This window comes from Procambarus clarkii, chromosome 27 (assembly GCF_040958095.1).
Source record: "Procambarus clarkii isolate CNS0578487 chromosome 27, FALCON_Pclarkii_2.0, whole genome shotgun sequence".
NCBI classification, from domain to species: Eukaryota; Metazoa; Arthropoda; class Malacostraca; order Decapoda; family Cambaridae; genus Procambarus; species Procambarus clarkii.
In genome coordinates, this window is record NC_091176.1 from 11,317,928 (window position 1) to 11,343,369 (window position 25,442).

At 47.1% G+C, this 25,442-nt stretch overlaps 2 protein-coding genes across 2 annotated transcripts; one reads left to right on the plus strand and one right to left on the minus strand.

Moving 5' to 3' along the window:
* Positions 1–526: 526 nt before the first annotated feature.
* On the minus strand, positions 527–6,132 carry LOC123762638 (mucin-5B). The gene is made up of 13 exons (XM_069332352.1): positions 5,993–6,132; positions 5,756–5,826; positions 5,472–5,633; positions 4,911–5,024; positions 4,574–4,809; positions 4,341–4,475; positions 4,049–4,219; positions 3,842–3,901; positions 3,310–3,421; positions 2,402–2,527; positions 2,037–2,168; positions 1,779–1,895; positions 527–1,555 (listed from the first exon to the last, which is right to left on the minus strand). Exons 2-13 carry the CDS (start codon positions 5,814–5,816, stop codon positions 1,077–1,079), a joined length of 1,905 nt encoding a protein of 634 aa, XP_069188453.1. The 5' UTR covers positions 5,817–5,826; positions 5,993–6,132; the 3' UTR covers positions 527–1,076.
* A 2,425-nt stretch (positions 6,133–8,557) lies between these two features.
* LOC138369285 (adhesive plaque matrix protein-like) lies at positions 8,558–15,965 on the plus strand. Its single transcript, XM_069332351.1, has 12 exons — positions 8,558–8,683; positions 9,564–9,645; positions 9,841–9,996; positions 10,195–10,308; positions 10,419–10,654; positions 10,754–10,888; positions 10,978–11,148; positions 11,358–11,417; positions 11,705–11,804; positions 12,098–12,223; positions 13,070–13,216; positions 13,590–15,965. Exons 1-12 carry the CDS (start codon positions 8,681–8,683, stop codon positions 15,644–15,646), a joined length of 3,387 nt encoding a protein of 1,128 aa, XP_069188452.1. The 5' UTR covers positions 8,558–8,680; the 3' UTR covers positions 15,647–15,965.
* The last annotated feature ends 9,477 nt before the right edge of the window (positions 15,966–25,442 follow it).

Sequence of the window (25,442 nt, forward strand, 5' to 3'; positions counted from 1 at the left end):
GGGTGGCTGGCTTCTGCTCTGCCAGGGGGGGGGGGGGTGGACACTGGATGACTTTTGCGTTTTAGTTAGGAGGCAGAGTTTTTAGTTTTGCTACCCAGTGTTCTGGTGAAAGGGGGGGGGCGGTGCTTGTCACCCTGAGGGACTCTTGGGGCTCCAATTATCTGCCCGTCTGCATTTCTTTGCCACATGGCATATTAAGTTTCCGATGATTGGCGTCACTTTTTCGCGATTTGGCTTAGAGTTTCACCTTTCCGGGCTTTGCGATTGACCGTACACGGGTACGCCGGGGCGCATCCGATCCTACGATCGTCGTCGCCCCCAAATCAACAACCACTCTCACCGTTCCCAGGGAGGTGTACGCGAGCCCACTCACCACAGGGAGGGAGGCACTAGAGGGAGCCACCAGTCAAACGTAAATAATCTCTAAACGGCAGACTGATTCCATCAAAATCAGGACAAATTTTAGCAACTTCTGGCTCTGCTCTATGCGTAAAGGCTTGAAAAAAATGAACTTATAAAAATTACCTTTTGAATTTTTAATATTTATTATGGTTTCATACATTTTTTTAATAACTTAAACAATAAAAGTCTTGAGATCTCAGCACGATGAGAAAATGTTTACAAGTTCAGAACCATGAAACACTCCCAGCTACATTTTGATCCAGCACGAAAAACAATTATGCAAGAAACGCAATTATAGCGTCAGTTTTTTGTTGTAACTCGTCAAAACACGCAACCATCACTTCATCATCAAAAGCCAATTAAACAAGCGAGTTATTGAGGCACATTTATCAATTACTGGGCCGATTCATTGTCAGCTCAGGAAACCCTGCCCGAAGCCCCACTACATTATATATATATATAATTGTTGTATTATATTCAGGATACGATATACCAATTTTGACAACGCAGAATTAGCGTTTCGGGTTTGAATATTTGGACCAATGATGGTTCCTATTTTCAGTCCTAGACGTAATACCAGTGCTTCAGATTCCAGGAAATGTTAATGTCTTTTACACACCAAATATTACAAACGCCATCCCTTAAGTTTGGAGCAATGAGAGGGATCGAGATTATTAATAACAAACGCATTCTTTACAACCAGTGTCGACATTTTCCTGGTACTTAACATCACAGCCTTCAGGGCAGAGCGGCCAGCCTGTGGTGGGATCCGTCGGGCACGCTGGCTCTGGTGCCAATAGCTCTTTGCCATAATCCACGAGAGGGTTGCTAGGGTTCTCGGGATCGCACACGCACACTTCACATCCCGCTTCATCAAACGTATAAATAATGCCACAGTTTAGTGGACACGGCGGCCTCCCTGTGCTGGGGTCTACAGGACAGTTACAACTGCAGGTGGGACAGCTTGCGTGGACGTCTGTGACCACTCTACAATAGTCAGGACAAGCGAGAGGAGGACACGTTGTGCTCTGCGGGGCGGTACGTGTTCGACTGGGTTCAGTGGTTGTGCAGTTACACGTGGGACAACCAGTCAGTGGATCTTTGCCTGGTGTACACGACCCTCCGCACTTTATCAAGGGACAATCCAAGATGTCTGAAAATGAGCAATTTAAAAATTACTGCACTGGAAATAGTACTTTTGAAGTTTAATTTTGAAAGTACAAATTTAATTTAAATTCTCTGCGAGAAACTTCGGGATTTTACTTTAATTACAAAATCCATTAGACTAAGCCATGTTTTAAGTCTAGTTGGCTACACCGAGCCAAGCTAATGCATTTATACTAGAAAGTCTAAGAGTATCCAAGGTGTGTACTCACTGCAGGGCGTGAAGGTGCAGATGGCGCCGCCCCGGACGCACTCACACCAGTTGCAAGTGTCTTTCATCCACCGGGAGCCGTTGGTGCATACTTCACTCCCAAGCTTCGGCTCGTAATCTAAGTCAGGAGAGATAAGAAAAAAAATTAGTAAAGTTTCCACCACTTCGTGTAAACTTTATTATAGTGCAACCAGCCGCGTGGCGACAAGTTAAAGTTTATACGTTCTACACATTAACCGGAAGTAGGAATAGTAGGTACCGTCTACACAGGCCTTCCTGGTGCAGCCCGCCACGCCCGTGTCTGAGCACGAACACCAGTTGCACTTGTCCAGCCAGCGGGAGCCGTGCTCACACGACCCCACCACGGGCGTAGGCCTCGCCTCCCACCCATCTGGAAATAGTCTCTAGAATACTTATTACGAATTAGTTTAAGTTAGACTGGACGAATATATATTTCAGTGAAATGTATGAAGTAGGTATTTTAGAAACAAGTTACTAGAGTAAGTTAACATTATTGGTAATGAGCTTTAGCAATACTAACTAGCTTTGACGCCAATCTTTGAACCAATGTTAGGCTCCTACCTTTCATTACAATTTCTATAGACAATATTAGGCCAGACTTACCAAGTGTCCTGGCGAGGATGAGCTTTGTCTGCTGGAGGATAATCTGGAGCTGGAGCAGCCAGTCTGCCAGCTCCCTCTCCGTGGCTGCTGCTCCCCGCATCATGCACACGTCCCACGCACACGTCTCTGTAAGGAACCTTAAAACTTCCGGTACCAGTCTTTCAATATAAAATTATTCAGGCTCTCCAAGTTATTAAATTTAGATAAATTAGCCTCTTAATTTTAAGAGTACTGAGCGTTACACTGTACCAGTCTTTTCTCACTAGAAGAGAAGACTACATTAATTTAGTACAATAGGCTACTTTAAATACGGACGCGGAGACTGTCCTAAAATTATTTCAACCCTTGTTGGTCCGTACTTAAAACATTGTTTCGTTAACTTTTATACTTTGAAATCTCTCGCATTAAGAGCCTTGTGACATAGCATCTTTGAACTAAATACATTTATACAAGTCAATTTTATAAATTTCACTTATAAAAGTAGCCACTATAAGTGTTCCAGCCATTTACATGTAAGGTACATACACTTCCCCCACCCTTGTGCACAGGGGTTTAGAAGCCCTGAATAGTGCAGCATGCTGGAGACAGTATGGCGAGCAAACTTTAACAAATTTGACAGTGCTAAGACTAGAGGTTCACAAGTTTACCAAGGTTACTGCCATCTTTGTTTTACAGTCTGCAAAATTTTAAGTAGGTTCAGTTTCGGTATAGTATTACTAGCCACGAAAGTACAGATGTGCCATATTTATACTACAATCTTTCTATGTCTTTACAAGGCCTAAAAAAAAAAAAAAAAAAAAAGATTCCCGCATCTTTCTAGACCGACAACCCGTCCAGTTAAGAATGAGTAGTTATATTTTAGACACTACATTTTCCTCCCAAGTAGTAAATACACCCCCGGGACGTACCGACGTGAGTCTGGAGGTCCAGGTCCTTGCCAATAATTGGGTGCAGCTGCCTACGACACAAGGCAGAGTCTGCCCGCTGCTGTAGTGCAGTAGCCTCACACGGGTCCACCTGCTCAATTTACGTTAATCCAGAATTGTTATATTTATAGTTTACTGAAGTGCACGAAACTTAGAACCATTAAGAGATTTAACAATATTCAATAAACTTATTTGGAAGGGGGCAAAGATTTGAACTTTAAATTGTGCAATAATTTGTGAACTTTTCTAGAGTACAAATAGTTAAAGATTCTCATGCCAACATTAAAAAACTATGTTCCTATTCGCGGTACCCTTAAACTATTTTATTGAACAATCTTTAGGTAAAATTGCTCAATTACCATGGCCTGTTCAGCCAAGTTATGGTGTAACTTTAAACAAATAAAATCTAAAGCTGTCACTTTGAGAAAGTTTAATCTTGCAAAGCCAGAAACTATACAAAACTTTAGGTTTAATTCTCATCAATGACCATTAGACAAAACAGTGATGTACTTACTGCAGTCTCGTTCTGGCAATCTAGACATTTGTAGCACGTACGATCCGTTTGATCTTTTGTCTGCAGGTTAAGAGATATGTAACCTATAAATTCAGTAAGAAAATACAAATTTATATACCGAATAATTTCTTATCCAAGTAAAATGCTTTAGGAAAGCATCCAGATCAAAATAAAAATTCTTTAAACCAAAGCTTAGAGAACACCGACCCTCCAGGACTCTGGGAAAGCCAAGGGCCAGAAGTTTAGTGCGTGGATGCGCTGGTCTCTGTCCGTAAAGTCGTCGTTCTTGTAGAAGTTGAAGTGTCCACATAGGCCGTCCAGGTGGTTTATATGATTGGGATACGCCCACACATCCAGCCGGTGACGACAGTGCTGGAGCTGGATCATTTAAAACTTTTTATCGACTTTTGGCAGTTTACAAGTGCATTACATTCATTACCATCCCCCTACACTTACAAGGTTACAGTAGTCACCACGAAATACTTTGGAAAAAGCGTACCACGATCTTAGAGGAGCCGAGTAGGTAGATGCAGCCTCCGTCCCTCCAGGCCAGTACTGGGTGTGCACCAGCAGAGGACACTACTGCGCGAGCTCCGCTGGCCGGTACAGTGTACAGGTCCCCGTTCACAGTTATCTGTAAACATTGCAAAATTAAGATTTTCATTCAAGCTGGGCATTTAGTAAGAGTTATTCAACTAGTTTCAGCATTAGTTTATTTAAGCCTTAACTTACATCAAACACTGATCCAGAGTCCAGAGTGATAACAGTGTGAGGATTGTCCCTGAAGGTGGTGCGGGAGAGGCAGGACGCGTGCCCATTACACTGATCAAAGTCACTAAAGACCCCAACTTCAGGCGTGTAGGTCAGGTCACTCTGGGCAACAGAATAGTTGCAGATACCGTGCCAGTCGTATCTGAACTGGTCGAAGGTTTCTATGTGAGGGTCATTGTACAGGTAGCAATGTTTACCTGCAAGCACAATTAGTTTTAGTCATGAAAATTAAACCAAATGGAATTGGCCACTTCTGTAACAGTGATACTTATGCAAAGTAGTCAAAAATGGTACTTACAGCAGTCTTCAATGTGTTGTGTCGGGGTCCAGACGCCCTTTGCACACTGTAGGGGGATGCAGTGAGCCGACAGCTTAGAGCCGTCTACATACATTAGACCTTCAAATTCACAACCTGTGGGGGATGAAGCTCATTTGATATGCATATTTTCGTAAGAGAAACGACTTGGTATCACCAAAATTTAGTGTCTTTACTAGACAAATTTAGAAAGTCATGTTTGGAACAGCCTTTTTCAAACTGTTTGAGTACCAGGATGCTGGACAACCTTAAAAGTCCATATGTCAAATACAATTTAATTGACATGAAATTACCACAATGCAATTGTGCTAAATTATTTTTAATTTTTTAAAGGGGGCCCACTCGTACAATAGGAAGGGTAGAAGAAATTTTTAAAAGTCCAGTCTGATACATGTCTACACTATTTGGTAATCTTTAAACTGCTTTGTGCCGATATTAGTAGACTTTGCCGTCTAATACTTAAAACACCACTAATTTAAGTATTTAAGTACATTGTAACTACTAATAAAGTACCCAAACTAACTTCATGACTAATATACTCACAGTGTGACTCCCCAGGACCGCCTACATATTTGCGTTCAATATGACCGTTGAGGCAGACGAGGGTGAGGCAACAGTCAGGGACACCGAGGACCACCTCACCGTGCTGGACGCGGCGTTCACCGTAGCAACAGCTGCCGCCGCTTGAAACATTTACAGACAGTCCTGGAGAATGAGAAATTATGACAAACTGATTACTTTAATAGATATTTTAGCGAAAACATTCAAGTACAGTACTTTAATTTAAGCCAATTAATAATTTAATTAAGCTAGTTAAAAATTGGTACCTTTAGTAGACAGGTGAAGCACAGCTAGCAGGAGCCAACTATACACGGCCCACACAGGCATTATCCACACTCTGGAATAATATTGTGTTCGCAGTTACAAATTTGAAGTGTCGGAAGTAATGGAATCATCGAGTACAATATAAAAAAAATCAACTTTTGATGAAATATAAAACATAAGAGGACTTAAATTTATCGTTTTCATCGAATCCATAACTAAACAAAAAACGTTCTACGCACTTAAATGTTTTCAGCACCAGTAGACGAAAACCCCAAAAGCAGTAGTGGTGACTCCTGCTGCTGCCGGACCTGGTTGACGACTGAGGCGGTGTGGGCGTGCCCTTCACGACCACGTCTGGGATTCGAAGCGTCTCGACACCACTCGCTCGTAGTTATTGGAATCTGGAGCGTCAGAAGCCAAAAATAAAACACCGATTTGAATTGGAAGAGGAAGTCAATTTAACTGTGTGGCAGACATTGTTTTTTTGTTGTATACATAGGTACGGAAAAGCTTTCAAATTAGAATATTTTATTCTCGTGAACCTTCGCTGTCAACCCACTTATATGACACATATGACACGTGTCACTTATCAGTATCATGCGTGTCTACTACTATGTATAACGTGTATATGTATCATGAAAGTATGTATCACGTGTCAACAGGTATCACGCGTTGATATGTATCACGTGTCAGTATGTATAACATGAGACAGTTGGCCATTGTCTCCTTAATATGATGCGTCTTAACCTAGCAGTAAATAGGTACCCAGGAGTAAGGTAACTAACATACGTTGCATCGTGATGAAAGTAATCAGTTGCCAGAGGAGGACGTTGATAATTGTACCAGGCTTCCTGTCCCCGTGGGAGAACACGGGGGTGAAACATATTATTATATACCGAATTATTGAGTCTTTCCACATCGACGGCTTCACGGGATGTGTAAACACAATATGTTTAGGGTGGATACAGGGTGGACAAAGACAAACTCTTTAGCGTGGGGGGAACACGATCAAGGGGACACAGGTGGAAACTTAGTACCCACATGAGCCACAGAGACGTTAGAAAGAATTTGTTCAGTGTTAGGGTAGTTAACAAATGGAATGCACTAGGAAGTGATGTGGTGGAGGCTGACTCCATACACAGTTTCAAATGTAGATATGATAGAGCCCAGTAGGCTCAGGAACCTGTACTCCAGTTGATTGACAGTTGAGAGGCGGGACCAAAGAGCCAGAACTCAACCCCCGGAAACACAACTAGGTGAGTACAAACTTACAAACGTTCCCCCTTCGACTTGTATCTGAATTAGAAGAAAATGGTTCTCGCGGACGTTTTGTTCTTCATGAACTGGTACGTGTAAATAGTGGTGATGTAGTGGTGGGGAGCGGGATGTTCCATGGCCGTGGGTTCGAATCCCACTTGTGTGTAATTGGGCCGTCTCCAAAGGCGCATTCGTAAAAGCATTTCCCAAGATGGTTAATAAATATTTATTATATTTTGTAAATAATTATATATTTTTTCTCATAAATGAAGTGTATTACATGGAATAGTTTGGGGGAAATTTGGCCCTAGGGTAAGTTAAATGTCTTGTTACAGTTGCCAAATATTTTTATTTACACTTGGTTTAAGTATTTGCCAACCTGTCCTCAGGCCAGGCTCGTTCAAGCTGCGGCCGGCCCCAAAGTCGCCTTCAATTTTTTTCAGTGTAACTAAAAAAAAAAATATTTCTCGAGTATGAATTAATATTACTGTGTATTATAATTTGTTGTATAGTTAGGGCTAGGAGAGGTTAGTTTAATTGATTATCTTCTTTTGGCAATCATTTATAATTGTAGTACGTGAGCCCGTACCCGTCCTCAGGCCAGGACCGTCCAAGTTGCCGCCTTAGGCGTTATCTTGAGGTTATCTTGAGATGATTTCGGGGCTTTAGTGTCCCCGCGGCCTGGTCCTCGACCAGGCCTCCACCCCCAGGAAGCAGCCCGTGACAGCTGACTAACACCCAGGTACCTATTTTACTGCTAGGTAACAGGGGCATAGGGTGAAAGAAACTCTGTCCATTGTTTCTCGCCGGCGCCCGGGATCGAACCCGGGACCACAGGATCACAAGTCCAGCGTGCTGTCCGCTCGGCCGACCGGCTCCCTGATAGAGCCGGTTTTAGATACGACCGGCGTATCTAAAAAAAATTACGTGCTCTGTATTCATAATCAGTATTTTCTTATATTAATTAACATTATTAAATTTTAGAGTTTGCTGTATAGTTTGGCCTAAATTGGGTTACGTCTGGTATTCAGATGTTGTTGGTAATTATTTGTATTGTTATCGTGGGTGAGTACTTACACAGGTGTGATTCGAACACAGGAAGTGAGCAAGGCACTGTTCGAGAAGTGTTTCAACGTTATCACGCAGCCCGTACCCCAAACAAAGACCCCCAAAAGTAATTCCATGTATCCGCCAAACTCCCCTGTTTATGAATGAAAAACGGTTTACACACGACTCACAACTGATTTCGTTTGAACACTTCCGGAACAAGTGCTTCACTGACGAATTTTGTTCAAACCACAACGCTGTAAATGCTTCACCCACGTACTACAAATACAAATAATCGCCAACAGAACCTAAACACCTAACCTAAACTATGCCTATATATGTACAATATGCTAATATATTATAATATTAATTTATGTTTGAGAACATTCCCGTTTTGAATGAACAGCATGTAAAAATTGATGAATACGTCTGTGGGGTCGACCAGTGGATGTAATGGACTTGAGTCGAGGACGGGTTGGGATTCAGAGGGCTTCAAACAGTTGTTTTCGTGAAGTATTGGAAGAGTGACTAGCAGTAGTGCAGCGTGTGAGGCACTGACGAGACGTTTAGGGACCATACGTCAGTAGTGTCTTGTGTTGGTGGTGTTTTAAAGAGGCTTCAGTATGGTATGTTATGCCGTATTTAATTAGTTTAAATTTTAATTAATAATTTGTAATTAATTTTGGTTAATTTGTTTATTAGAGTAATAAGAATAATTACTTTAACAGGATCCTGTTGTTGGGTTGGTGCTTTTACAACTATCCATTGTATGGTTAACTTGGCCTCTTTTTTTTTTTTTTTACGCCCAAAAACAAAATTCATATGATTTTAAGTTTGAAATTTAAATTGATGGAGACCTTCGACGTAAGATGCTGCATTTCTTGATCTGGACTGCATTAAACTCTTGACAACCTAGCTGAAGTTGTAAGAATCTAGGGAATTGATATACTTGGCTCTAGACACAAGAAAAGGTAGAGATGGTTGAATGGCTTGGTTGGCTAAAGTTTTTTAAATGACTATCGGTTGCACTACAGTCTTCGTCTTGAATACTATTTTTTTGTCACTAGTACATTAACCGAACTTGACTAGTCTTGTTTTTCTTATTGTTAACGCATGTTGGTCTCCCACTGGCAAGGTGGGAGATGTCTTATCGTTTGTCGGCGCCAAGAATGCGAAAGTCTTAATTACTTGCATTGGACAGTAATCTGACCTCTAACCCCCCCCCCCTTTTTTTTTTTTTTTTCTCTCTCTCTCTCTCTCTCTCTCTCTCTCCCCTACTCTTCCCTTCTCCCCCCCCCCCATAAACTTTCACAAAGTTTCTAGAAACATTCGCATCAAAAGTTTTTGACAGTTGGTTAATACTAATATTTGAAAGTTGTATAATGTCCGACTTGGATAACTGTCCCCGCTTGTAATGAATCTCTAAATTTGTATCTGTTCTTCGTGAGCCCCACTCAAAATTTTTGACTACTCGATGTCTCTCATTAATAACCACTTCTTCTATAGCACAAGACTGTGACGCCAGCAACTGGTGGCGTCAGCCTCCTGGCCTGCGTCCTGTTGACTCTCTTGGTCTCTCCTACCGCAAGTAAGTCAAATTATTGCAGTCGGTCTTGTATGAAATCTTAAACGTAATCTTTCTTGTACAGCAATAAGAATTCTTAGCATTTCAGTTCACTAAAGTTACTCTAGGTTTTCAGTTACATTTATTTCTGCAGTGATTGCATAAATGTCTGATGCTCCAGATTAATTAAATTTTTCGCATTAAAATGTCTTGTCACAGCTACTAGGGAAGAGGCCGGGAGCGGGTGTTGCTTCGGGGACGCCAGAGTGAAGCACGGGGAGGTGGTCCTCTCCATGCCCAGCTGCTGCCTCTCCTTGGTCTGTCGGAATGGTCTCGTTCAGCGTCACGACGCCGGCAACCCAGGAGACACTCATTGTAAGTATTGTGCTATTGCTGTGTCTTCTAATTTGGGTTGTAATTTTCCTTCGTCCCAAACCATTATTGGTTGGTTTAAAACTGTACCTTTTGTACACTGATAGTTCCTTGCTCTGCAAGTCTGCAGGTTGTAACTTGATATTTTAATACTTGGCGTCTTATAATGGTTTACTTAGACACTGACATTCTTCTCTTCAGGCTGCGAGTTTGACGGCCTGATGTACCAGGACGGTTCTAAACTGCTCGCTCAATGCATCCCCCTTACTTGTGTGAAGGGTGTCTGGACCCCGACTCCAACTATTGAAGATTGCTGTAAGTTAAGATACACTTGCTAAAGGAAACTACTTCGGTGCAATCAAATACCGTTATGTAGAAAAATATATAAAATTACTTGCTGTATATTCATGGAAATTGTATTGCAGGTAGGCATTGCTACATTTACAATGATCCCCATATAAAGACCTTCGACGGACACCGCTTCGACTGGCACGGCGTCTGCAACTATTCTGTAGCCCAGAGTGACCTGACCTACACGCCTGAAGTTGGGGTCTTTAGTGACTTTGATCAGTGTAATGGGCACGCGTCCTGCCTCTCCCGCACCACCTTCAGGGACAATCCTCACACTGTTATCACTCTGGACTCTGGATCAGTGTTTGATGTAAGTTAAGGCTTAAATAAACTAATGCTGAAACTTTAAAGATTATACTTTAACAAATGCCCAGCTTAAATTAAAATCATAATTCAACAATGTTTACAGATAACGGTGAACGGGGACCTGTACACTGTACCGGCCAGCGGAGCTCACGCAGTAGTGTCTTCTGCTGGTGCACACTCAGTACTGGCCTGGAGGGACGGAGGCTGCATCTACCTGCTCGGCTCCTCCAAGATCGCGGTATGTCATTAGGTCTCAAAAGTGACTGTACAAACATGTTCAGTGTTCCATAGTTTAAAGTACTAAAATATATTAACTATTGATTGCAGCTGCAACACTGTAGTCAGCGGCTGGACGTGTGGGCGTATCCCAGCCACACCAACCATCTGGACGGTCTGTGTGGTCACTACAACTTCTACACGGACGATGACTTCACCAGCAGGAACAACGTCGTCCACACTCTCCAGTCCTGGCCTCTGGCGTTCCCAGAGTCGTGGAGGGTGAGCCGCTTGCGCCTTCATTCTCCTGATATACTTGGATAGCATGTATTGAATAGCTTGTGCCATGAATTTGTAAAGTGGCTTACAATGCTAAAGTTAATTTGGCTTCAGATTTTGCCAGTTTAGAAAGATTTAAATGTGGAGCTTGACGCATTAATCGGGTGGTTTTTTAAACTTTCAGACCTTTAATTTCAGACCTTTAATTTCAGACGAAAGATCAAACGGATCGTAGGTGTTTCCAGTGTGTGGGCTGTGAAAAAGAAACTGCAGTAAGTAGCCTAAATCTATCGTGAATTCTAGTGACAATTTTTTTTTAAATGCCTTTTATACCAAAATATCTAATTTAGGGAAATATTTGGTTAATATTTACTGTAGTTAATTATGGAATTAGATCACAATGAATCTGACAATTCGTTCATAAATATAAAGCCTTGGAAAATCTAATAAGCTTGTTTCAAACTTATTCCCACATACTGTGAAGTTGTCAACTTTAAAATATCTTGACTTGAATGCCTGACAAGACTGTTAAACTTTAATCTTTTTCCTCCTGACGCAGCTGAACCCCTGCAAGTCTCCTTTGCTACAGGACGTGGTCTTGTGCCGCAGGTTGCTCCATCCAATCATCGGCAGGGACAAAGACCTGCAGTCTCACGCGGGTAGGTCCCAGCTAACCCCCCCCCCCCCCCCTCGACCTGCTTGGTATATAAACTCTATATGTAAACCTTTTTAATATGCTCTTGTGAACCAGAGTACCCGAATTTAGGTAGAATCTGCGCGAACTTTGGCAGACATTCTGGCAGAGAGTTGGTAACTTGTAAACTAGTAATTTTAGCATTGCTTCCTAAAACTTTTCCTTTCTAGATCCAATTTTATTTGTAAAGTAACAAAGGGAAGAATGTGGGTGTAAGGTGGTATCTTGCAGCAAGAATTGACAAGAGGTTCCTTACAGAGACGTGTGCGTGGGACGTGTGCATGATGCGGGGAGCAGGAGCCACGGAGAGGGAGCTGGCAGACTGGCTGCTCCAGCTCCAGATTATCCTCCAGCAGACTAAACTTATCCTCGCCAGGACACTGGGTAAGTTTACATTTATTATTGGATATTTGGCTTTAATTCTGGCAATGATGGTTTATACTTTAGTTCAGCCTCTTAGCTTCGATAAAAGTTGTAAGAATTTTTTTTAGCAATTCTAAAATTAATGCATACTGATAACCTACGCTAGGGAATATAATTATTATACTAGATTTTTGACGAGGCTTTAGATTTCTAGAACTATGCTAACGTCTACATAATTTTATCCTCCCTGAAAGTTGAAACTTCTATACTTGTACAAGCTGGAAATTTCTATTTTACTACACGTGGACGAAAGAACGTGCCAGCCAAAAAATGCTTAACATAGAAATTAAAAAAAAAAAAACCTTGGTAACCCTAATGACTGAGTGTTCCTGGGATGGAGCTGTGGTGTTTGTTTATCGCAGATGTAACGATAGCCTTTAACTGTAACTTGGACAATCGGGCAGAAGGTTGGTACAACACGCCGCCGCCTCGCGGGGGGAAGTAGTTTGTGTGACAAGGTTCGATGGCCATAAAAGAGCAGAGATGAAATTTATTCCCTTTACGAGCCCCGTGCTTGCTATTGTCGACACTGCTTAAAGTAGCTGACCATAGTACACATTTCTACATTGGTAGCCTTTCTGCTTGCCGGCCTGCTAAATGTTCCTAGATACTAGTGATTATATATGTTTGCTGCTTAATGTGAACGAACAACCAGATTTGTGGGTTATCTTGAAGTAACACGGTGCACCCACACTGACTGGGGGGGGGGGGGGGGGGGGAAATGTCTCCAGGTAGTGCAGATTAGTGTACACGCGGCCTTTAAGATGTAGGCTGTGGCATAATTGTAATTCCTTTACATTTCTTCAGATTCCTGGGTTCCCAGCCCCGTTCCTCCGGCGACTACCGGCTCCTGCGTGCCAGGGTCACGCTGGCAGGAGGACTGCAACACCTGCAGCTGCGTTACCGCTTCATATTCCAATGCAGTTGTGTGCACACTAATAAACTGTGGAGAAGGCAAGTTCTTTTGACATTTTTTTTCTGGCGCAAAAGTTGAATAATCATGACAAGTTGTCATTACTTCGGTAAGTTTTAATCTGGAATTACTTTTGCAACACTTTAAAAGTACTTGTTCATATATAGATTATTAAACTACTACTGTAACCACTTTCAAAACTAGCAATCGCAAGTTTTTTTTTTTTTTTTTTTTTTAGGGGGGGGGGGGGGATCCGGCTGCGCCAAGATCTTACACCCCCCCCCTCCCCTTTTTCCCCTTGGCATTAAAGTTGCTTTTCTGACTGCCAGACACTTTGTTAACGCTTGCGTCAACAAGGTTTTTGAAAAGTTTTGTATCATTACAATTATTAAATTGTAAACGCTTCTCCTACAGGTTACGTACCGGAGGTTGGGGTGGACTCGTGCACGGACGGGTCCATGTGGATGGTAGACAAGTGTAACTGGTGTGAGTGTGTCCGTGGCGGCTCCATCTGTACCTTCACACCCTGTGACACCGCCACCTACACCCCGCGCGTGACTAAGCTCTTCTCCACTACACCCACCAGTACAGTGCACACTACACCCACCTACACTGTGCCAACTTATACTACACCCACCTACACTGTGCCAACTTATACTACACCCACCTACACTGTGCCAACTTATACTACACCCACCTACACTGTGCCAACTTATACTACACCCACCTACACGGCGCCATCCTATACTAAGCCTACCTACACTGCGCCAACTTATACTACACCCACCTACAAGGCGCCAACTTATACCAAGCCTACCTACACGGAGCCAACTTATACCAATCCCACCTACACTGTGCCAACTTATACTACACCCACCTACAAGGCGCCAACTTATACTACACCCACCTACAAGGCGCCAACTTATACCAAGCCTACCTACACGGAGCCAACTTATACCAATCCCACTTACACGGAGCCAACTTATACCAAGCCCACCTACACTGTGCCAACTTATACTACACCCACCTACAAGGCGCCAACTTATACTACACCCACCTACAAGGCGCCAACTTATACCAAGCCTACCTACACGGAGCCAACTTATACCAATCCCACCTACACGGAGCCAACTTATACCAAGCCCACCTACACTGTGCCAACTTATACTACACCCACCTACAAGGCGCCAACTTATACTACACCCACCTACAAGGCGCCAACTTATACCAAGCCTAACTACACGGAGCCAACTTATACCAAGCCTAACTACACGGAGCCAACTTATACCAAGCCCACCTACACGGAGCCAACTTATACCAAGCCCACCTACACGGAGCCAACTTATACCAAGCCCACCTACACGGAGCCAACTTATACCAAGCCCACCTACACGGAGCCAACTTATACCAAGCCCACCTACACGGAGCCAACTTATACCAAGCCCACCTACACGGAGCCAACTTATACCAAGCCCACCTACACTGTGCCAACTTATACTACACCCACCTACAAGGCGCCAACTTATACTACACCCACCTACAAGGCGCCAACTTATACCAATCCCACCTACACGGAGCCAACTTATACCAATCCCACCTACACGGAGCCAACTTATACCAAGCCTACCTACACGGAGCCAACTTATACCAATCCCACCTACACGGAGCCAACTTATACCAAGCCCACCTACACTGTGCCAACTTATACTACACCCACCTACAAGGCGCCAACTTATACTACACCCACCTACAAGGCGCCAACTTATACTACACCCACCTACAAGGCGCCAACTTATACTACACCCACCTACAAGGCACCAACTTATACCAATCCCACCTACACGGAGCCAACTTATACCAAGCCCACCTACACGGAGCCAACTTATACCAAGCCTACCTACACTGTGCCAACTTATACTACACCCACCTACAAGGCGCCAACTTATACCAAGCCTACCTACACGGAGCCAACTTATACCAATCCCACCTACACGGAGCCAACTTATACCAATCCCACCTACACGGAGCCAACTTATACCAATCCCACCTACACGGAGCCAACTTATACCAATCCCACCTACACGGAGCCAACTTATACCAATCCCACCTACACGGAGCCAACTTATACCAAGCCCACCTACACTGTGTCAACTTATACTACACCCACCTTCAAGGCGCCAACTTATACCAAGCCTACCTACACGGAGTCAACTTATACCAATCCCACCTACACGGAGCCAACTTATACCACGCCCACCTACACGGCGCCAATTTATACTGTACCCACGTACACGAAGCTTTCCTATACTGTACCCACGTACACGGAGCTTTCCTATACTGTACCCACCTACACTGCGCCATCCTATACTGTACCCACCTACGTTACACACAGTTCTACACTCTACCATCTTCAGCACACTACTACTCCCATGTACACTACGGCCGTCAGCACTCACACCACCTCACACTAACACACAACACGGTTCTACACGTGATACACCGCCCCCACACCTGTCCACCCCTACCGGGTCCTAACTGATGTACTCACAAGCTGGCCAGGCACCGATACTGTTCCTGCGGGTGTGTTCCGTGCCCTGCTAGGCTACCAATCGCGTGAGAGCGCAACCATTCAGAAACTGATCGGAATAAATTTGTTTGTAAAATTGGAAGCTTTAAGAATTCTTAGGGGATTACCGGAATCTTAATGTTGCAGTTTGATGCTTGTACTAGTGACGTAAATTTGTTAATGTATGAAGAGTACTAAAATAGTTAAATAAATTTTTAAACTTGTTTAGCGTTTCCTTGTTTAGGAAGACTGCAGGTAAAAAAAAAAAAAAAAAAAAAAAAAAATTATCTTCAATGAAGTAAGCACTTTTTACGTGCTAATACTTCTTGCGGATATCTCCCCTTCATGCACCGCTTGCTCTGTAGGCACAAGCACGATGAACCATAATTCCATGACTACTAAACATTAAAGTGAAGGCTCGTGATGTCAGGAGTTGTCAAGATACTAGTTCTCAAAGCAGCTAAAACTTGCTTGAGTAACGCCCCCTCCCCGCTCAGCTCGTTGTCGCCGTGTGGGGGCTTCGTGGGCGGCTGCCGGAGTGTGATGCTCCTTGGGACAGTCCTCTGTCCTTTTCTAGCCTTGTGCTCCTGCTGCCGTCCTCTCCAATTCTGCTGGGCACCTTTTTCCTTTTCCCCCCTCCCCGCTCAGCTCGTTGTCGCCGTCTGGGGGCTTAGTGGGCGGCTGCCGGAGTGTGATGCTCCTTGGGACAGTCCTCTGTCCTTTTCTAGCCTTGTGCTCCTGCTGCCGTCCTCTCCAATTCTGCTGGGCATCTTTTCCTTTTCCTTCCGTTTCGTTTTTCTCCCCCCTCTTCTCCTATCTGCTTGCCGTTTCCTGCCGACCTTTTGCTCGTTCTGGTTCTTCCCTTGGACTTCTTCTACTTTGACGCCCGGGTGCTTGAGGAGGCATACTCTTGCACCCGTAGAACTGCAGTACCCGACGTCGAGAGCGAGGGGAACCTTTTATTGTCAATCCCCACTTCGTCACTGAACCCGATCTCGACGGACTGTCGGTTTCTTAAGGTGGCGTTTGTGGGGCGTATACTCACGACGCACCCCTAGGAGGCCCCGACAAGATCGGCGATAGCTTCTTGTTGGGTGTCCTGCCTCTAATTGTGGCTCCATGGTGGGTGTGGGGGCACATTCATGAGTGAATTCGTAATTTCGTCAAGATGATAACCCCTGCTTCGGCTGCTTCTGGCTTACCTTTTCAGGCTCGTGGGGTGGGCGACCAAGCCCCCGAGTCGGTCCGTATTGGAAGACCGGGCTCTGTAGCCTCCGCTGCATTGGGCCCCGACCTTGCTCCTCCTTTGGCCTCTCTGACTCCTTCCCCTGGCTCCCCTCCCTCCTCTGTGGTTGGGTCGAGCCCCAAGCCCCCAGTGGTGACTACCTCGTCCCCTGGCGCGGCTCCTTCTCTAGTTGTAACTACTGCGCCTTTTAACCCCTCTCTCTCTGGGGGTTCTCACCGCCGTTCTCGTCACGGCCGCCCTCGCTCGATTCCTTCCAGTTCTGCTACCTATCAAGCCTTGTTTGGTCCCGCTTCGTGGGCTAAATATTTTGATCTCCTCCCTCTTGATTCTGCGCCTCCTGACGATTTCTCCCTTCATCGACATCTCATTGATTCCGTGGATGCCTCCATTACTTTTAACCCCACTCGTCTCGGTACGCGTGTCGTTGCTGCTCCTTCTCAGGATGCTGCTTCCCGCTTGGCTGCCTTATCCTGCCTTGGCGAGACCCCCGTTCGGGTCTCGAAGAACGTTCAGTTGAATGCCAGTGTTGGCACTATTTTGCTCCCGCCCCATGTTGCGACCGGTGTTCGGGACCTACGCGACTGCCACGACGATATTCGACATATCCTCGCTGCCCAGGGCCATTCTATTCTCCAGGTGGACACGTTTACTCGTCCCCCTCGTGGTAGTCGCCGTCAACCCCTCCGGGTTGTGAAGATTACCTTTGATGGTAGGACCCTTCCACCCTCTGTCATTCTTGCTGGTGCCAGGTGCTCTGTCCAGGAGTACATTCCTTCTCCTCGGCTCTGCAACAAGTGCTGGAGGTTTGGGCATGGTGCCCTCCGCTGCTCCGGGACTGTCTCTCTCTGTCCTTTGTGTGGTGGCGAAGGTCACTCTAAGTCGGAGTGCGCTTCTCCCCAGGCTCGTTGCCTCAACTGCGGTGAGGCCCATCCTACCTTCTCCCGTGCGTGTGTCCATTACAAGCTTGAGGCAGCCGTCCTCAACTTGAAGCACCGGGAGCGTTTATCTTTTCCTGAGGCGAGGCGCCAGGTTCGCCGGCTCCCGCCTTATGCTAATATCTCTTATGCTCGCGTGTTGCGCTCTTCCTCTCCTCGTCCTTCCCGCCTTCCTCAGACTCTCAACCGTTTCCAGGCCTTGGACCCTGATGCGCCCACTGCCCCCTCCTCTGTCCCTTTGGGTTCTCTCCCGAAGGATCCTCCTCCTGGTCCTCTGTCTGGGGTTCCCCTTCCTTCTACCCGGTCTGTCGTGTCTTCTGTGTCTCCTTCCTCGTCCCCCTCCGATCCTCCTTCCCATCCTCTTCCTCCATCTATCGGCTCTCCCCGCCGCCTGTCGGTGCGGGCGGATGTCCATCGCTCTCCTAACGGCCGTCGTGTGTGCTCTCGTTCGGCTTCTCCTGTTGAGACACTGGAATCCGTTGCCCGGTACGTAGTTGCTGGGACACCGGTCTCTTTAAGTCAGAAGCGTAAGCCTGGCTCCTCTCCTTCCTCTTCCCCGGCGGGTAAGAAGGCTTCGCTTTCTTCCTCAGCTCCTCCTTCTGGCTCTGTTGCTCCTTCCACTCCCGTTTCAGTGCTTGCGCCCCCTGTTCCTGCTATGGAGGTTTCTTTGGCCCCTGCTTCCCTTTCGGTTGCTGCTCTTGCTGGGGTGCGCTCCTCTCTTTCTACTCCCCCTCTTCCTGCTGCTGTCCTTGACTGCTCCTCTCCGTTGTCTCCTCCTCCTCCGGACCCTGCCCGCCCACCTCTGATCTGTTCTCCCGTTTCCTTCCCTCCGTCTTTGCTCAGTTTACCCATGCCCCCTAACCCTGACTTTGCTGACCCTGATCCCGACCCTGATATTCTTTAACGTGCTCTGTTGGTCTTTCGCCTTTGTTTCTTCCTTGTTCTCTGTTTTTGTCCTTTCTCTTCTCGTCGTTGTCCATTCTTCAATGGAACGTTCGAGGTTATTACGCCAATTTCCTCGAACTCCAACTTCTGGTTTCGCGGTTTTCGCCCCTTTGTGTCTGTCTCCAGGAGCCGATGCTTGGTGCTCGTCCTGGTCGTTTTCGTGGCTATTCCTTTCTCTCCCCCCCCCCCAGCCATTGCTGGGGCTTCTAATTCTTCTGCTCTCTTGATTCGGGCTGATGTTCCCTTTGTTCCTTTACTTTTTCCTTCGCCTCTCCATTGTTCTGCTGCTCGTATCTTTGTGGGGAAATGGTACACAGTTTGTTCCATTTATCTCCCCCCGAGTGTCCCGCTCTCTCTTCCTGATTTGAAACACCTCCTAGACTCCTTGCCGGAGCCTGTGCTCCTGCTGGGTGACTTCAATTGTCGTCATTCTCTTTGGGGTGACGTTCTGACGAATACCCGGGGTCGCCTCCTTGAGCCGTTTCTCCTCTCTTCTTCCCTGTCTCTTCTGAATTCTGGTGAGCCCACTCATTTGGACTCTCGAACTCGCACCCTTTCTTGTCTTGATCTTTCTCTCTGCTCTTCTTCTCTTTACTTAGATTTCACATGGCAGGTTCTTGATGACCTCCATGGAAGTGATCATTTCCCCATCCTTGTTTCCTTTTTCTCTTTTCGCCCTTCCCTCTCTTTCCCTAGGTGGCAGTTTGCTAAGGCGGACTGGACCCTATTTTCCCTCAGTGCTACTCTCTCTGACCTCTCCCTTCTGCCCCTCTCTCGCGCTCTCCTCCTTTTTCATGACACTGTCTTCGACGCTGCCCTCCGCTCTATTCCTCGCTCTTCCTCTCGGGGTCCACGGAAGTGCGTTCCCTGGTGGAATGCGGACTGTGCTCGGGCTGTCCGCTGTAAGCGTGCAGCCTGGAAGAAGCACCGCCGTAGGCAGACGACCGATTCTTTTCTTTTCTTTCGGAAAGCGAGTGCGGTGGCCCGTAGGGCCATCCGTACGGCTAAACGTGAATGTTGGGCATCTTATGTCTCGACAATTACGTCCGAAACCCCTCTGGCCCAGATCTGGAAGCGTATCCGCAAGATAGCGGGTAAGTTCGTTCCCGATGTTTCACCGGTCCTTCACCTCCATGATACTCTTGTGGCGGACCCGTTGCAGGTCGCTTCCGAACTGGGTTCCCACTTTTCTTCTGTTAGCTCTGGTCTTCATCTTCCCCAATCTTTCCTTCTTCGTAAACCTGTCCTTGAGTCTCGTCCTTTAGATTTCTGCACTCATCTTCAGCTTCCCTATAATGATCCCTTCTCTCTCTCTGAACTTCGTTCTGCCCTGGCCCTCTGCGGTTCTACGGCGGCGGGCTCCGATGGTATTCATTATGAGATGCTTCGCCATCTCCCTCCGAGCACGTCTCAGTATTTACTGAGTCTGTATAATCGGATCTGGGAGTCGTCGTCAGTCCCTGAGGACTGGCTCGATGCCGTTGTCCTCCCTGTTCGCAAACCGGGGTCTCTGGGTACTTCCCCTAAGGACTTTCGCCCTATTGCTCTCACAAGTTGTGTCTGCAAACTCTTTGAACGTATGGTTAACGTTCGTCTGATGTGGTTCCTGGAACACCATCACCTCCTCTCCCCTTCTCAATTTGGTTTCCGCAAGTGCCGCAGCGCGACAGATGTCCTGGTGAACTTGGAGGTCTATATACGTACTGCTTTTGCTGCGAAGACCTCCGTTGTTGCCGTCCTTTTTGACCTAGAAAAGGCTTACGACACCACTTGGCGTTATCATATCCTATCTCAACTTCATTCTTTTGGCCTTCGTGGTCATCTCCCTCTCTTTCTCCGCAGCTTCCTCTCTCGTCGTTCCTTTCGGGTGCGCCTTGGTACCGCTCTCTCTCCCTCTTTTCAGCAATACGAAGGTGTGCCCCAGGGTAGTGTTCTGAGCACTACTCTTTTTCTGGTTGCCCTCAATGGTCTTCTTTCCTCTCTTCCTTCTGGTGTCTTCTCCGCTCTCTATGTCGATGATCTTACCCTTTGTTGTCAGGGTGATGATTCGCCTCTCCTTCAACGCCGGCTTCAACTTGCGATTGATGCCGTGTCGTCTTGGGCCACAGGTCATGGCTTCAAGTTCTCTACTTCTAAGACTTGTGCCATGACTTTTACGCGGAAACGGGTTGTTCTTCGTCCCTCTTTGTCACTTTATGGTCATCCCCTTGAATACAAAGATTCCGCGAAGCTTTTGGGGTTATTCCTTGACACTCGTTTGTCTTGGTCTCCCCATATCTCTTACCTCCGTGTTGAGTGCTCTAAGTCCCTTACCCTCCTTCGGGTCTTGTCCCATACTTCTTGGGGGGCAGATAGGCGCACTCTCCTTGCTTTACATTCCTCTCTCGTCCTGTCTAAGCTCGATTATGGTTGCCCTGCTTACTCGTCTGCTTCTCCTTCTACTCTTCGCCGTCTTGATGCTTTGCACCATACTGGGTTGCGCCTCAGTTCTGGTGCCTTTCGTTCGACTCCCGTCCTTAGCTTGTATGTTGACACTGGCTTCCTGTCTCTCCAGGACCGCCGTGATCGCTACTGTCTTCGCTATCTTGCGCGGTCCTTGCAACATCCTTCCTCTCGTCTCTGTCGTGCTTTAACTTTTACCCCTCCTGCGGTTCCTGTTCCTCTTCACCACCTCCCTCTTTCTGTCCGGTTATCTCGCCTGCAGGATTCTCTTTCCGTTCGTATTTCTGATGTTTCTCCTCGTGTTGTTCCTTCTTTGCCCCCGTGGAGGGTCCCTCTTCCGCGGTTTTGTACATCCTTGACTCGTATCACTAAAGCTTTTACCCCTCCTACAGTTCTAAAACGCCTTTTCCTCGAGCACTTTTCTTCTCACTCCCGCTCCGTTTCTGTCTTCACCGATGGGTCTAAGTCAGCGGACGGTGTTGGCTACTCTGTTGTTTTTCCTGATCGCACTTATATGTGTCGCTTGCCTCCGGAGACTAGCATCTTTACAGCGGAACTTTATGCTATTCTCTATGCTCTTCGTCTCCTGCTTTCTCGTTGTCAGTCTTCCTTTGTGGTTGTTGTTGACTCTCGTAGTGCCCTCATGGCTCTCGGGTGCTTTAATCCAGTTCATCCGGTAGTTGTCGAGATCCAGCATTGGCTGTTTCTCGTTCACAGTAAATTTAAGTCGGTTGAGTTTTGTTGGGTTCCCAGCCATATTGGCGTGTCTTTAAATGAGCGTGCGGATGCTGCCGCTAAGGAAGCTGTCCGCTCTTGTCCCATCTCTCGTAAAGGCATTCCGTATTCCGACTTTTACCCGGTTATCCATTCCTCAGTCCTTACCCGTTGGCAGGCTTCTTGGTTGTCTGTTACTGGTAACAAGCTACGTACTCTTAAATGTTGTGTTTCCTCGTGGCCGTCCTCCTTCCACCGTAACCGGCGGTGGGAAACAGCTCTAGCGAGGTTGCGTATTGGCCATACTCGCTTAACCCATGGTCACTTGATGGAGCGCCGCCCTGCTCCTTATTGTCCTAGTTGCATTGTCCCTCTTACGGTCGTGCATGTCCTTCTTGAATGTCCTGACTTCCAGGACGAGCGTGTGTCTTGCTTTCCGACCGCCCCTCGCGGTCACCTGTCCCTCGATAGAATTCTTGGTGACTCGGATACTTTTGATATCGTTCGCCTTATGCGTTTTTGTTCTCGTATTGGCATCCTTGGTGATATTTAGCGCCCTCTGATTATTTTGCGTATTTGATGGTGCTACATAGCCTTCCCGGTTTGGTGCCTTCTTTTGATAATTACTTACTTACTTACTTTTTCCTTTTCCTTCTGTTTCGTTTTTCTCCCCCCTCTTCTCCTATCTGCTTGCCGTTTCCTGCCGACCTTTTGCTCGTTCTGGTTCTTCCCTTGGACTTCTTCTATTTTGAAGCTCGGGTGCTTGAGGAGGCATACTCATGCACCCGTAGAACTGCAGTACCCGACGTAGAGAGCGAGGGGAACCTTTTATTGTCAATCCCCACTTCGTCACTGAACCCGATCTCGACGGACTGTCGGTTTCTTAAGGTGGCGTTTGTGGGGGGTATACTCACGACGCACCCCTAGGAGGCCCCGACAAGATCGGCGATAGCTTCTTGTTGGGTGTCCTGCCTCTAATTGTGGCTCCATGGTGGGTGTGGGGGCACATTCGTGAATGAATTCTTCTTTTCGTCAAGATGATAACCCCTGTTTCGGCTGCTTCTGGCTTACCTTCTCAGGCTCGTGGGGTGGGCGACCAAGCCCCCGAGTCGGTCCGTATTGGAAGACCGGGCTCTGTAGCCTCCGCTGCATTGGGCCCCGACCTTTCTCCTCCTTTGGCCTCTCTGACTCCTTCCCCTGGCTCCCCTCCCTCCTCTGTGGTTGGGTCGAGCCCCAAGCCCCCAGTGGTGACTACCTCGTCCCCTGGCGCGGCTCCTTCTCTAGTTGTAACTACTGCGCCTTTTAACCCCTCTCTCTCTGGGGGTTCTCACCGCCGTCCTCGTCACGGCCGCCCTCGCTCGATTCCTTCCAGTTCTGCTACCTATCAAGCCTTGTTTGGTCCCGCTTCGTGGGCCAAATATTTTGATCTCCTCCCTCTTGATTCTGCGCCTCCTGACGATTTCTCCCTCCATCGACATCTCATTGATTCCATGGATGCCTCCATTACTTTCAACCCCACTCGTCTCGGTACACGTGTCGTTGCTGCTCCTTCTCAGGATGCTGCTTCCCGCTTGGCTGCCTTATCCTGCCTTGGCGAGACCCCCGTTCGGGTCTCGAAGAATGCTCAGTTGAATGCCAGTGTTGGCACTATTTTGCTCCCGCCCCATGTTGCGACCGGTGTTCGGGACCTGCGCGACTGCCACGACGATATTCGCCATATCCTCGCTGCCCAGGGCCATTCTATTCTCCAGGTGGACACGTTTACTCGTCCCCCTCGTGGTAGTCGCCGTCAACCCCTCCGGGTTGTGAAGATTACCATTGATGGTAGGACCCTTCCACCCTCTGTCATTCTTGCTGGTGCCAGGTGCTCTGTCCAGGAGTACATTCCTTCTCCTCGGCTCTGCAACAAGTGCTGGAGGTTTGGGCATGGTGCCCTCCGCTGCTCCGGGACTGTCTCTCTCTGTCCTTTGTGTGGTGGCGAAGGTCACTCTAAGTCGGAGTGCGCTTCTCCCCAGGCTCGTTGCATCAACTGCGGTGAGGCCCATCCTACCTTCTCCCGTGCGTGTGTCCATTACAAGCTTGAGGCAGCCGTCCTCAACTTGAAGCACCGGGAGCGTTTATCTTTTCCTGAGGCGCCGGAGACTAGCATCTTTACAGCAGAACTTTATGCTATTCTCTATGCTCTTCGTCTCCTGCTTTCTCGTTGTCAGTCCTCCTTTGTGGTTGTTGTTGACTCTCGTAGTGCCCTCATGGCTCTCGGGTCCTTTAATCCGGTTCATCCAGTAGTTGTCGAGATCCAGCATTGGCTGTTTCTCGTTCACAGTAAATTTAAGTCGGTTGAGTTTTGTTGGGTTCCCAGCCATATTGGTGTGTCTTTAAATGAGCGTGCGGATGCTGCCGCTAAGGAAGCTGTCCGCTCTTGTCCCATCTCTCGTAAAGGCATTCCGTATTCCGACTTTTACCCAGTTATCCATTCCTCAGTTCTTACCCGTTGGCAGGCTTCTTGGTTGTCTGTTACTGGTAACAAGCTACGTACTCTTAAATGTTGTTTCCTCGTGGCCGTCCTCCTTCCACCGTAACCGGCGGTGGGAAACAGCTCTGGCGAGGTTGCGTATTGGCCATACTCGCTTAACCCATGGTCACTTGATGGAGCGCCGCCCTGCTCCTTATTGTCCTAGTTGCCTTGTCCCTCTTACGGTCGTGCATGTCCTTCTTGAATGTCCTGACTTCCAGGACGAGCGTGTGTCTTGCTTTCCGACCGCCCCTCGCGGTCACCTGTCCCTCGATAGAATTCTTGGTGACTCGGATACTTTTGATATCGTTCGCCTTATGCGTTTTTGTTCTCGTATTGGCATCCTTGGTGATATTTAGCGCCCTCTGATTATTTTGCGTATTTGATGGTGCTACATAGCCTTCCCGGTTTGGTGCCTTCTTTTGATAATTACTTACTTACTTACTTTTCCTGAGGCGAGGCGCCAGGTTTGCCGGCTCCCGCCTTGTGCTAATATCTCTTATGCTCGCGTGTTGCGCTCTTCCTCTCCTCGTCCTTCCCGCCTTCCTCAGACTCTCAACCGTTTCCGGGCCTTGGACCCTGATGCGCCCACTGCCCCCTCCTCTGTCCCTTTGGGTTCTCTCCCGAAGGATCCTCCTCCTGGTCCTCTGTCTGGGGTTCCCCTTCCTTCTACCCGGTCTGTCGTGTCTTCTGTGTCTTCTTCCTCGTCCCCCTCCAATCCTCCTTCCCATCCTCTTCCTCCATCTATCGGCTCTCCCCACCGCCTGTCGGTGCGGGCGGATGTCCATCGCTCTCCTAACGGCCGTCGTGTGTGCTCTCGTTCGGCTTCTCCTGTTGAGACACTGGAATCCGTTGCCCGGTACGTAGTTGCTGGGACGCCGGTCTCTTTAAGTCAGAAGCGTAAGCC